The following is a 14,216-nucleotide window of genomic DNA, read 5'->3' on the forward strand; positions in this document are numbered from 1 at the left end:
GGCGGAGCGACACGTGTCGCCCCGCCCACCTCAGCGGTTATTGGTTTATGATTAAGATGAGCTTATTGGTGTACAGATGAGTGACGATTTTACAGCTTATTGGTATAGAGAATTATGACGCTATTAGCAGGATTGGAATGCGGAAGTAGACACTCAGATGAATAAACTTTTAATATAAATTAAAAAGTGAATATAAATGTTGTGTTTTTGCATTTATTGTTGCATTTCCACAACATCCCGTATAAATACAAAGAGTTTTGGATTACGACGAACAGAATAGAAATAAATGGTCTACTCCCTCAATGGCTGTAGTGTAGACGCTACCTCGGCATTACTCGCTGGTTTGAAAATGACACGGCAATATTATGCGAAGTATGGTTATGTAGATAGTCATGGAGTACCTTGATTTATATATTCAAATTATATATACATACATATATATATATATATATATATATATATATATATATATATATATATATATATATATATATATGTGTGTGTGTGTGTGTGTGTGTGTGTGTGTGTGTGTGTAACAAATTGTCACCAGTCTCTGAACGTCACCAATAATATTCTGAACATTCCCTTGGCCCCTACGAAAATTTACCATGGTTCTGCTACAGTAACTATAGTAAAACTATGGTGTTTTTATAATTACAGCTCACAGTCATTAATATGCCAACAAATATTTTTACTACAATAAATCCATGGTTACTTTTTGCAAGGAAGGAACTATACAGGTTCTAAAGAACTTGCCCAAAAACACTTGTTACTTTCTGTTATTTGTTTTCTGAACTGCATTACTGAAAACCTCATTAATCCTCACAATCCTGTCACAACTAAATTAAGAATCCATTATGAGCAATGCATAGCAAATGATGTTATCATCAAATATGAGAAATCTTAAAGAATGATAGACTGATGTAAATGACTGAAACCTGTTGTCATGCACGTGTTTTCCATAGCTTTTTTATTAAAACATTATACACTGCAAAGTTTAACTTTAAATGACATCAATTAATACATCAAAACCAGTTGATCTCAGTCCATTCTCTATTTCCCTTCAATGAATTTAACACACAAATGTGTTTCATGCCGCAAAAAACAAAACAAAACAAAAAAAACAGTCCTTGGAACAAAATCCTGTGTAAACAAAAGCTCAGAAGATCACCACGCCGGTCTCTTCCCTGTACCCTGGTGGGTTAAACTTGAAAAGGGCTCTGCACTGCAAGCATTCCCTGATGCAGTACATCCGTCTGAACTCGTTCCGGTCAGGAGACAGGAGTACACTTCTTCCAGTTGGCCACAACTTATAGTGTAAAGACAAAATACATGAAAGATAATAATAATAATACAAAAAAAGTTTAACAGCCTTCTACTACAAAATTCAATTGGAGAATGAGCATTAAAGGGGGAAATCTTACGGTCTAGCCAAGCAAACTTTGCCGCTTTCCGAAAAACTTCGGAGCACATCCCTAAACCATCTGCAAACCAGAGAAAGTGTCAAATATGCAGAGTCACCCGCCGACAAAATAACTTCCCTGAGGATTTCCAGTGGAAGCTGTTGAATCAAAAACATACACAGGTTTATTTATACATGTATATAAAAGTTATTAAACATTATATAAACACTGAATACAGACAACCGTGCTTTAAAACTCTCATTAAAAACTATAGATTGTTGTCACAACTGCATACTCATTATTTTATAATAACACTAATAAAATGTTAATATACACAGTACTGTGCAGAAGTATTAGGCATGTTAGTATTTTCACATTGAAAAAAAAAACTGTTTTAAGACAATTATTTATATCTTTTGCTGTTGTGTGTCAGTAGGATATATTAGTTTACATTTCCACACATTCATTTTGCCATTAATTGTAATAATCCAGTGAGATATTTGTATATATTTGTATGCATGATCCACATGAAGATCTTTTACATTGAATATAAATATTTCTGTCTTATATGGTGAATAAAATCCACATTAGATCGCAAACAGAAGTTATTTTAAAAACTCGCTGAAAATTAATTAAGCTGAAATGTTTTTAAATGTCTTTGATGCTGATGTTAACTGATAGCTATATTTTAAATAATCCACAGTGCTGACCAATATAGTACTTGTACATAATACCAATTTCACATCTGAACAACTATGTAGCTGTAATAACTAAAATACCTCTGCATGTACACACATATGTAATTATTAGTTCTTAATGAATGTATGTGCACAAATAACCTGCTTTGCTGGACTCTGCCTGAAGACATGGTGAATGGTGAAGTTCCTCCCCTCAGTGGTTGAGCTCTAAAAGAACAAATGTCAAGACGTAGGTATATTGCTAGATATAGTACAGAGTAATGTTTCATGTAGCAACATTCAAACAGCTACATACATTTGCGGAGTAAAGCTGTCCAGGAGAACAGAACACCACCACCTCCTGATCATGTCATCCTGAAAAATAATAATAATAATAATATACACACAAAAATCATGCATGTCTGTTCAAATAACTTGACAAATGTGATGCCATACCTCTGTAAAATCGAACCTATGAACTAAAGCCATGTACAGAGTGTACTGTTACAATCCACAAAGAACAATAAAATGAGCAATTTATAACAATTATTAACAATAATTATTCAAATTGAACGTACCATGGATAAATAAATGATCGAACATCGCATTTCATATTATAAGATATCTACACAACCACTTTTACTCACCTCAAGCAATCAACGGAATAGCGTTATTACTCTGCTGCTGTAGTTGCCACCGTTCTGTTTGTTTCAACGCAAACTGCCCCCTGCTGGCTCGGAGGAAAATGTCAAAGGCGGGGAAAACAAATATGGGCGGGGCGACACGTGTCGCTCCGCCTCGAAGTGTCGCCCCGCCCCATCGTCCAGACTGCACTCTGGGGTTACTCCATCTGAGAGTGGGTTCAGTTTGTGTGTGTGTGTGTGTGTGTGTGTTAGCATGGCCCTGTGTGCCAGGGTGTGTCTAGATATTGTTGGCCATACCCGAGTCTCACCTGGTGTGCAGAGCCATGAGGAATATTTAATGAGTCACAGTCAAGGAGAGCATGTTTCTAACGACTGGTAAAGCCCTTAATGTCACTTAGAAAACTAACCAGGATATTAGAGCCTTAGTAACTATTCATTGAGACTTTCTTTGAGTTTAAATTACATTACTAGAACTGTGATGTCCATGATAGAGTTAGTTCAATCAAAAATGTACAAACATCTTTACAGAGATGGTAAAGTCTGGCTCTGTGTACGGTTTGACTGTAACAAACAGCATTGAGGAAAAGGCCTCTGTGTTTGTCTGTCAAGTATTTTTCCTCAATCACACTAAATCAGCTCTATCCAGGGAACCACAGAGTGCTTAGAGTGATAAAATAGTGAGTTTAGTGTTGGGGTTTTCAAACTTTTTGATGTCAAGGACCCCCAAATATAATGATCAGCAATGGAAATATACACTACTGTAAATTAGTACTTTTATTCACCAAGAACTTATTACATTTTGTGTACTATGATGGGGCAAATTAAGAAACTAATCAGCATATTATTATCATTTTTTTCTTTCTCGGAAGCATCATGTGACACTGGGGTAATAATGCTGAAAATTCAAGCCATCACAGTAATAAATCACGTTTTTAAATATTTTAATTCACAATATAACAGTTTTACCTGTTTCTTTTTAATCAAATAAATGTGCTTTGGGGTGATAAGAGACTTTTTAAAAACATGAAGAAAATCTTATGGACCCCATGAGTGGTAAAGTGTAAAGAAAATGTCATATTACTATGTCTGGAAAATACTGGTCAAGCTAGCAGTTGATTGTGTTAACGTTCAGCCTTCTGGATTCTGAGTGTTGTGATGTGGGTCACGACTGTGGGTCACTGGCTTCTGGCACAACTCCCTCAGGAATCATTAAGCATACAGAAGTAAGTTCTTGGACGTCTTAGCAAAGCTGGAATCTCATGTTGGAGTCATGTTGAGTCCATAGGGGACTATTTGGACAATTTTCTCATGTGGCACTATGAGCTTGGAAATATTCCTGTGCGCTGTGTTCTTCCTCTTCCTGTGTTCTGTTTCGGATATCAGTTGGAATCGCATGGAAGGCATTTCCTCGATGAACACATGATACTCTGTTCTGGTCAAACACTTACCTACAAACCGCGGCTGTGAAATTTGGATTGAGCAGATCATCTCGGGTTAAAGGAAAATGATTTTGTGCAGACGTTGACCTAAAAAAACCTGACTATTTTTGTATGAACCATATATAATCAGACATAAGATATATATAATCCATTTATATTCCTTATTACCAGGTGCTGAGTTGTTAATTGGGATATTATCGGTATCCAGCTGTTGCTAGCTGATCAAATGACTCTTTATCGAACAGCTGTTTGCTCTAGTCCCAAGCTTTACCTTTTTATTTGATATAAATAAATATTTTTAATGTGTTGTCCAGTAAGACTAGAGTGTTACGCTTTGTCTTGGAAGCTTGTTGATTCCAAAAATTGACAGGAACAGGACAGGAACACCATGATCAAAGAAAATCCAACAGGTGATTATCTCTAATAAAGAAGACGTTTCTAGAAATACTGTTTCAGCTCACTAAGAAGATTATGCCTTGCACAGACTTCATATTTCACAGCTAGTCAGTAAATCTTGAGCTGTTTGGCTGCTTGTCTTTTGAAAATCAACTTTTGCATCTATACATATTGGATGGTTGATGTCAATTAAATCTGTATTTCTTATAATGGTTTAATATTAATACAAATTAATATGGCCATCACAAGTTTCAAGAAAACAAACAAACTGCAGTAGCAAATAATAGAGTGGGACTGTGGGAGAGGAAATATTTCCTCATTAAAACATTTTAACACACAGAAATGCTGAAACACATAAAAAGTCAGTCACAAATAGCATGACGGAGGAGTTGTTTCTCATGAAATAATGAAAAAATAATTATTAATTATTTTGAGTTTGTCTAAAGCGTATTAATGCATGTTTATTCATGTACATTTATATTAAAATGTTTTAAGACGTTGATCATGTTCTGCAAATCCTTTTAATAAATTAACAAAACATTTTATGATTTGCCATTTTATATTTAAATGCTTAATTTATGACTGTAGAATATAATGTTTAATGGTAAGTTTATTATGGTGTATAATAATGGTATCCTTGAGTCATGTAATTGACCGAACCTCCAGTAAATAAGTGACGATATGTTTATGGTTTTAAAATTCTGGCACATTGTTCTAAATCTAACTCGGTTTAGAAAGGGGAATAATTAAACAAAATTGCTCAGACTTTTATCACTTGGTATTTTATCACAGCGTTGGTCATAGACGTTGAAGCTCCAGATTGCCCAATTCAAATATGGTCAGCAGTATATGGATAGTAGCATTAACAAAAATGTGCTTAATTTTGTTTTAAAATGTTAATGTTGTGTTTCATATTAGATGATGTAAACTGTGAGATGCACAGATGTCTGAAAAGATGGTAGAAAGATATTATCACTACTGAATAGCAATTCTAACCTAAATATGTGTTTGGACTTGAATCCTGTTTGAACATGAGAACCCATACACACCCTTCTCAGGTGGCAGTAGTTATGTCACTGGTAAGGGAACACACGTGCCGTCAATAGGGACCAGGGTATTAGTGAGCTGTTTTTCCTTCCAGGAACTAGTGTGTAAACAGGTGCCAGAGACTCTCATTGATCCGTGGAGTAACTGCAGTAAATTAGCTTCTGCTCTTTTCTTAATTTATAAGCCAGCATGACAATAAGACTATAGGGCAAAATATACACTTGCTAACTGTTCTGCTCCATCTGTTGCATACAGTTTAAAAAAAAAAATAAAATCATGAGGTTCATTAAATATTGTTGATGTGACCATAGCATTGTTTCCTTCATCAGTATTTTTGGCTTGTTTTCCAAAAAAACATCCTTAAAACAAATGTTTTTGTGTTTTCTTGACTCATAAATACATACGTACATGCATAGAGACACACACACACACACACAATCATGTATTTAGAGTCATTTTAATTAATAGATTGTTTCATTTGTGAAGCAGCTGTTTTTCCACTGATTCATTACTTATGAACAGTTTTTTTAGTATTTAGTTTACTGGATATTCAAGAAATGGGAAGTATCACATGATGTTTAAAATAGAAACCATTTTTAAACATGACTCATATTGTGATGTAAGATTTTGGCCTCGGAACCCATACACTTTGCAAGTAGAACTAAAACTGGGCCTGTTAGATTAAGTATATGAGAGTTTTATAGCTATTTACCTCTAAACGGCAGTAAGATTGTGTGGAAAGAGAGCACCGTGAAACCGCATAACTCTGAGAGGCAGAGTGAGGAAAGAGAAGAAGAGGAGCAGAGAGAATCCCATGCTCATCATTCATTCACCCTATGTGAAGTATACAGAGCCTGAGAAAATAGGAGAGAGCTCACCTTTCCCTCATTCCCGCACCAGACCTGTTCTGTATGCCTTCTTTCTCCCTCCATCACTATTTCTGCAGGGCCTCTTAAATGACAGGAAGTGAGACAGACCTCTGGTGAAGGAAGGCATACAATCAAACGGGGGCTTTATGTTGAATGAAGGGAGAAAGAGAAAAGTGACTTGTCACACACGTCTCCGGTGAGACTGAATTTATCTATGTCCTTTGCTGTGGTATAAAGAAATTCCTATGCAAACAAGTCTATAGAGGAGGAGGAGCCCAATGTTCAGTGAACAAATCAAAATGGCTGTTGAATCAAAGACGTTGAAGCTCCAGATTGCCCAGTTCAAGTATGGCCTCAATCTGCAGTGCACTTCACTGCTGCACCAGACTAGATAGTAGCATTAACAAGCTAATATTAAAGGACATATCATATGCCCATTTTCCACAAGTTGGTATGATTCTTTAGGGTCTTTATGAAATGTCTGTATTAACATACTTTTTTTCATAATTCCTCGGTGGTCTTGTAAAACAACACCATTTTGACCAAATACAGCTCTGTTCACAGCGACCCGCTTCGGTGCATGTCTTTGTAAATGATAATGAGTTATTACTCATCCCATTCCTGTCTTCCTTGGGATGTGTCAACACAAGACACATGAATATATCCATGGCTCAGATGTTGTCTTATTCAAATAGCTAGCTATCTACGTAGAAACTCGCTGGATGACACCGTTTCAGATTCAGACAGCCCATTACAAGCTGGCTGTGTGTTTTCTTTCCAACTGTTTTGAGCTGGCAGACTCTCTAGAAACCCAACTAAATTAGGGCCCTATAATAAGGAATTGATTCGTGAATAACGCTGAATGTCACAGAATTTGTCAAATTTTGACACTTACGTCAAACTGCTATATGGACTAGTATCTGTAAATATTAAGCCGCAAAAAGACTATTTAAATATGAATCCTGCATATTCTGTGTGTCTTATCTCTGTGTGAATGGCACAGACACGTGGTTTCGCTTGCTAACTTTACACACATACTGAAGTGCGTTACGCTCGCTGTGATTTCAGCTCTGCCGTCTCACTAAATGAGGACATAAATACATGAACAACATTTCCAGAACTGTTCTGAGAGTCACTTCACCGACATTTTACCATTTAATTTGAATAAAACTGGTGTCATATCATATACACACAGAACTGTAAAGATATTCCCGGCAACCCGTCAAAATAAAAGTCTGGATTCATTTGAAGAAATATATTGCTATTGTTCGGTAGATTGTTCATTTTCAATTTGACTAACGTAACATTTCAGTGATCTGCATTTATTTGCCTGAATAATAAGCTCCATTTCCAAAGAATTGTCTTGGCTTTAAAAATATATTTCTTTGATAACTCCATCATGACATGCTGTGTGTATCACAAATCATAATGTGGATGTAACTGTCTTTCTCTCAGGGTCAGGTGGAGGTCTTTGTGAAGCTGCAGGTGTCACCGTGTGTTCAGGAAGAAGCTGACTACTATGTGCTTCTTGTAGGCTCATCCCTTCACCATGTCACTACAGCTCACAGGACCGCGGATCAAGGTTCAGTTAGATTCACTGTGCCCGGTAAGACACTGAATTAAACACACAGTCTAATAGATGTATATAGGTTGATTTTCTTTGATTGTGTAGAGGCCAGCTCACACCTAGAACTATAACAATAACTATATTGGCATTCACGTCAATGGATGTTAACATTGTTTATTTGAAATGTGCTGTAGTTTTTTTCATCTGCTGCTTCAAATGCTTGAGCATTCTTTTCAGGTGGATTCTGATTGGCTGTCAATGCTTTTATCATACATCATCTTGGAAAATGGGCATCATCTGAAACGGTTCTAAAGATATTTCTATAGTTGTGGTGTAGTCGTACCTTTTTTCATATAGAGTTAGAATGAGTATTAAAACTTTGAAGTTCTAGTTATCTTCATGGTTACCGTTGTCAGTGTGAACTGGATTATAAGGGGATCTCCTGTTCACAAATGAAACCAGTACAGCACTGGTCAGTGATAGTGCTTGTTTGCATATGGTGAGGAGTGAAGAATATGTATTTCTATTGAAACATATCGTTAGAAGGCAACAAATACCTGAAAGAAATTGTTCAGTCTTGAAACATAATGAAATAGAGTTGTGAGCTCATGTTACCTCATGGCTTTAAGTAAAGTAAAAGTAAAATGGGCCAGTGCCTGATTTCTTCCTATAATATAAAGTTCTAGTGTTCATAACGTCCTGTTTTTGTGTTTTGTCATATCAAGACAGTAACACAAGACAGTATGATGATGTACAAATATTACCCTAGTTTTGAATGTTTAGGGCATATTGAAGGACTTCTCCTTTTTTCAGCAGCCTTTAGTTTAAGACACTGTAAAACAAAAAACTACACAAAATCACAAATTACCAAATATAAAAAAAGTTGGACGGTAAGATCAAAATGATGTAGTCCATCATGAGCAGATAGAATATGTATAATTTAACATATTTGATGAGCTACCTCAGTGAACTTTTCTCACCCTTTCTCCGTCAAGGCCACGATGTTCCAGAGAAAGTATCTGTCGAGATCTACTGCTGTTTGAGGGGCAGCAGAAGCCCCATCAGCCCCTTCTGCAATTCAGGACAGCTCTCTCTGGAGTATATCTGGGATGAGGCACAAGAGGTGGCAGAGCAGCTGATGAACTTGACATCCAGCAGCTATCAGGATATCCTACGGAAGTTCTGCCCAGAGAAAATGCTTTCATCTGAGACTAACCATTTAGACCAGACTGGCCAGCATGGGACAGATGGGATTTGTGATCCAAAGGAATTATTTCGTTTGGACTGCCTAGCAGATCGAGGGCTCAGTGTTTGTGAACAGGGGAATTTGAGTCAGGGAGAAGCCTCAGGAACATCAGAGTTTAATCCAGAGCACAGATGCACAGTGGGACAACAGAGTGCAGTTGATGAACAAATCACACAGGCCCTGGCTAATATCCACTTTCTGGGATGGGACGGCCAAGCTGGACAGAAGCAAGGTCAGTCATTTTCATTCTGCCACTCTTATCACTTCAAGTACTGCTGCTAATCCTCATTTTATTCCTGTATGCTACACCACATACTGATTGTTTTGTACAAATAGATTTGCCAAAGTCTTCAGAAAAATTTGTTCTCAGAAAAAAAGTGCACTTCAAAGCACCATAACCCAGACTGCCATTATATTCATAATACATAATATGTGATTTATGTTTTGGAAACACAGATCACCTTTCTGAAACATTTAGAGCCTCTTGTGATCTTTTCAGATGTGATACTGCTTGAATGAACTGTATCAATTAGATTTTAATTGCATTATCCATATGGGTGTTTAACTAACTTTTGTAAGACAGATGTATGGAGCTCTGCAGTATGTTTGTTATGGTTCGTTAGTGGAACACAGGATTAAATTCAACAGCACTTTAGTTACAACTGAGTAATTTTAAGTAATAGTGTTTTGTGTTCACTTAGAAGCTAGACTCATGAAGGGGAATGGTTTAGAGTCCCTGGGCCAATGAATCTGTGCGTATATAATACATTACAATACAATACAATACAATACAATATAATATCAGCATTGTCTGCTTACCTTTGACCTGTAGAGGTGAATCAGTCTTCTCTTTCTGTATTGTAGTCTGGCAGGAAAAGTTATTAGAATGAGTCAGCCCATTGAAATTTATCATAGACAGGTTTTAACCAAGGAACACAAAATTTTTAGGAATGTGGATAATCCATTACAGAAAGAGTTCAGTTGTTGCCATCAGGATGTCTTTTTAGGGTACCTGGGGGAAGAACAAAATGTTTTTTTTTCCAGTGACAGTTGGTTTGAGGAATTCTTAACTTAATTTCACTTGTTTTATGCATTATGGATTTCCAGGAGCATGCTTCTCATGTGACAGACAGCCAATATTAACAAACGGTGATATAGAATAAAATAGTGAACAATAATTTGAGTCTTGTTGGCCAGAGCACAGTTTCAGCAAAGCCATTTAACTCCTCGAATATTGTTGATAGAATATTTTATTTCATATACATGATCTTTCTCTGTGTGTGTGTGTGTGTGTGTGTGTGTTTATATATATATATATAAACTGTTTAATGCAGAATATTCTGAAATTAAAGTAATGCCATGCATGTTCTTTTCTTGAATATAACAATATTTATCTGTGTGTGTGTGTGTGTGTTTGAAATAGAGTGAAGTGTTGTAGTTGTTATGGTCAGGAGCTCTGTCTGAGAGAGAATGGATACTGTGGATCATTCCTTCACAGAACATTAACTCATTTCTTGAACAGTAGAGAAAGAGATTTAAAGAATGTCTCTAGTGCACACAGAGCCCCTGGCATAACACTAGCGATTGTTTGCGGTAAATTGCACAGCTGAATTAGTGCTCATTTTATTTCATTGCTTTGTCTGGAGAACGGCGTGCCAGCTTTAATTCATGACAGCACTCTTTAGCAACATTCTTGCTATTCTCAGGGAAAGTAACAGCAGTTTATCTCACAAGTGTTACTGATTATTTTGAGTGTATCAAAACAACCTGGACATTCACGTAATGGATATGAATATGTTGATCTAATCCTTTACATTTGTTGCGTCATTCCCTTGAGAACTATTGTTGGCAGTTTGCTGAGTTAAACAGCTTTAGCACGATGCACTTTATAAGATTCACCAACAAAACAAATCAAGCAACTGCAATGCTTTATCTCTCAAACAAACTGCTTCGTTTTCTGCAACTTCTTGCAAAATAGATAAGTGACATGGTTGCAGAAATTGTAAACCGAGAGCAATGTGATGGAAATGTTGCCTCACCTTGCTGACACTTCTCTTTTAAATCAAAACAGCAGTTCGACTACCACCATCAGTATGAGCAAAGAGTCATAGACATCTGTTAAGTCATTTACTGTGTGTGTGTGTGTGTGTGTGTGTGTGTGTGCGAGCTGTGTGCTGCGTTTTACAAACACACCAGTCCGGTTTAGAGTCCCCTCTTTAGTTTGTCTGTCAAGACCCAGTAACTTGTCCTCAGTTCCACTGAACCACACTTATACGAGGCTTTGTCAACTTGATTATTTATATCCTGAGCCTCCTGAATCTCATTCATATGAAGATGAACTGATTGTTTATGACGAGTCCACTTGATTGAATGGAATTTGCATTTGCCATTGTGAGTTTGAGCATCGTGATAACATGCTGAGCAGGTTTGGACTCAGCTCTACACATATTACACTTAAATATCTGTGGCTTACGCATACTTAAGGGAAATACTAAAACAATAAAGAGGAAAACAGAAAGGGTGACACATTCACTGTAGTTTTAAGGCCGGATTGGTTTCAATATTTTTCCCTCAAATCATCCAAAAAGCTGACTGGACTCCTCCATGGACCGTATTCAACCTTTGGGCCCTGTCTTTGACTCCCCTTCATAATACACCTCAGACTCCATGCACAAAGTGCTTGCCATAAGTGTTTTTCTCCCTGCAGCATGTTTATGACCAGATGTGTACCACACAGAGATTAGCTGTCTGTTTGAACTCTAAACCATTGATGTGGATGTTCACAAGGTTATAATGGTCCATTTTTTTTAAAAAGAAGTGTTATACCTGTTATCAGACTACTGTTTGTTTGCATACAGCACAAAGCACAGATGGGCTTGCATGCAAATAAAAAAACAACACCATCTTGTGTGTATTTTAGAACTTGTACACTAATGTGCCAGTTGGTCTCCTGATGTCTGATGTTTTTTTGTATTTTTATTTTTCTATTTGACAATCTCCCTATTGAGCATGCAAAGGGCTTTCTTTTAGTGCTAATTAAAGTAGTTATATATATTAAAAATAAACACAATTTGTGTGTGATTTTAATATACTGTGTGTACATTATTTTATTTTTTGTACAATATTTAATGAGTTGCAAAAATATTCATGATTTAAATTTATATATATATATATATATATATATTATATATAGTAGTTCTGCTTATATTATATACTGTAGAGGACCTTTAAATATTGCGTATGGTTTATATCGTGCGGCCTTCAAGCCCCAAAAAATGGAGAACAAGTGCTCTACAGGATTTTGAATGCAGTCATGCCCTAGTATATAAAAAAATCTGTGGGTGGAATAAAAGAGAACTTTGACGTGGATCACTGAAAAGAATGCCAAACTCATTTCCACACATACTACAACTCCTTTTATACTTGTACACCTTATAAAAAGCCAATTTCTTCCAAACTGGGACATGAATACATAGAAATAAATAGAAAATTAAAATAGAAATATAATCAGCTTTTTTTTTTTATTGAAAAAAAATATTTTGAAAAATAAAGCTGTGCAGTATTTTTCCGAGTCTGATCGTTGATTATTCTCTGTCTCTTTAAGATCTCCTTTCCAGGAAAATGCCTGTACATGTGGCTATCATTTTGGGGTTCCCCCACCTCAGTCACTTCCTCCTCCATGAGTCTGAAGGTCAGAGGATGATTCCCATCATCAACAAGGAAGGACAAAGTCCTCTGACACTGGCTCAGAAGCACAGAGACCCACTCATCAGCGCTCTAACAGTGTGAGTCAGTCCATCCAGCCTGACACAATGCACTATAATTAGATTACATCTGAAAAAGATCCATTAATCACTGTTGTGTCACCTCAGTCACTGATCTAGCATACAGTAGGGCTGAGTTTGATGTGTCTTATGACTGTGTTATGATCAGTCCCTCAAGTAGCAGTGTGTGGAGGCCAGTGTGGATGTGTCAGATATGGACTGACGGCTCTCATCAGCTCCGTATCTGCCCTGTCACCGAATCTGTTTGTCTGACTGTGAGGAACGGAACATGGATAGATGCAGCGCACAGCATCGAGCTGTACAGAGAGAAGGGCAGAGCTTCGGATACACTTGCAAGGGTGGGTCTGCATTTGCATACAGGTGTGGACACCCATTAACATGCCATTACAGAACATCATTAAAAAACTGATGACACTGATGATTTAAACAGCTTCTGAATACAAATTTCCAACACACCTCCAATTTGCAGTAGATTGAGTTCAAAGGGTCAGAGTTCAGCTGGTTTGCAAAGACTTGTTAGCCTCTGCTGGTACAGTACATGTTGTAACTACACCATCTGCACCCCAAAATCATCTTTCTCTACTGGCAGTTATTCAAAAGAATTCAAAATCCGTTATATATTCTGAGTAAATACATGGGTAATATTAATTTTATAATGGAATAAATATTTTATGTGCTTACCATTTGTTACAGAAAAGAAAGTATCATAAAACTCCAGGTGAAATAATCCCCAGTTTGAAATACACCTTTCAGCTGTCCACCCCTCCCTCTAACTTTCATTTTTAAAAGTCTATAAATGACTAAAGTCATAACTGGATTTTTTTTGGCAGTTTACAGTATCGTTTACAGCAGACTGGTATTTCTCATATAACAACTGTTGGCAGACAGAACATGTAAATCATGTACCTGTGAGGTTTCTCAAAACTGTTTTCATATGTACTTATGCATAGTTTAATAAGTAAATGTACAGTACCGTTTAAAAGTTTGGGGTTGGCAAGTGTTTTTTAAAACGTTTTTGAAAGATGTCTTTTATTCTCATCAATACTGCATGTAGTTTATCAAAAATACAGTAAAAAAAGCTACAGTGAAAAATATTTGTAACAGGCAATACAGTTTTCTATTCTAATATATTTTAAAATGTTA

At 36.5% G+C, this 14,216-nt stretch overlaps 1 protein-coding gene and 1 long non-coding RNA gene across 4 annotated transcripts in view; one reads left to right on the plus strand and one right to left on the minus strand.

Moving 5' to 3' along the window:
* The window catches only part of arhgef28a (Rho guanine nucleotide exchange factor (GEF) 28a), a 64,159-nt gene that overhangs the window by 10,185 nt on the left and 39,758 nt on the right, over nt 1-14,216 (plus strand). Inside the window, exons 2-6 of the mRNA XM_052592698.1 lie at nt 7,931-8,081; nt 9,038-9,520; nt 12,893-13,073; nt 13,222-13,415; nt 13,962-13,966. Of these exons, the coding sequence (XP_052448658.1) occupies nt 7,931-8,081; nt 9,038-9,520; nt 12,893-13,073; nt 13,222-13,415; nt 13,962-13,966 (1,014 nt within the window). The remainder of the gene's footprint in view (nt 1-7,930; nt 8,082-9,037; nt 9,521-12,892; nt 13,074-13,221; nt 13,416-13,961; nt 13,967-14,216) is intronic.
* LOC128005875 (uncharacterized) lies at nt 1,414-2,926 on the minus strand. 3 transcript variants are annotated; one of them, XR_008178525.1, is made up of 4 exons: nt 2,728-2,926; nt 2,397-2,455; nt 2,243-2,308; nt 1,414-1,561 (listed from the first exon to the last, which is right to left on the minus strand). It is a non-coding gene; the product is annotated as an uncharacterized LOC128005875 (long non-coding RNA). The 3 variants fall into 3 exon arrangements; XR_008178531.1 differs by having other exon boundaries at nt 2,397-2,581; XR_008178519.1 differs by lacking the exon at nt 2,728-2,926 and having other exon boundaries at nt 2,397-2,699.

The sequence above is a fragment of the Carassius gibelio genome, chromosome A5, assembly GCF_023724105.1.
Source record: "Carassius gibelio isolate Cgi1373 ecotype wild population from Czech Republic chromosome A5, carGib1.2-hapl.c, whole genome shotgun sequence".
NCBI lineage: Eukaryota > Metazoa > Chordata > Actinopteri > Cypriniformes > Cyprinidae > Carassius > Carassius gibelio.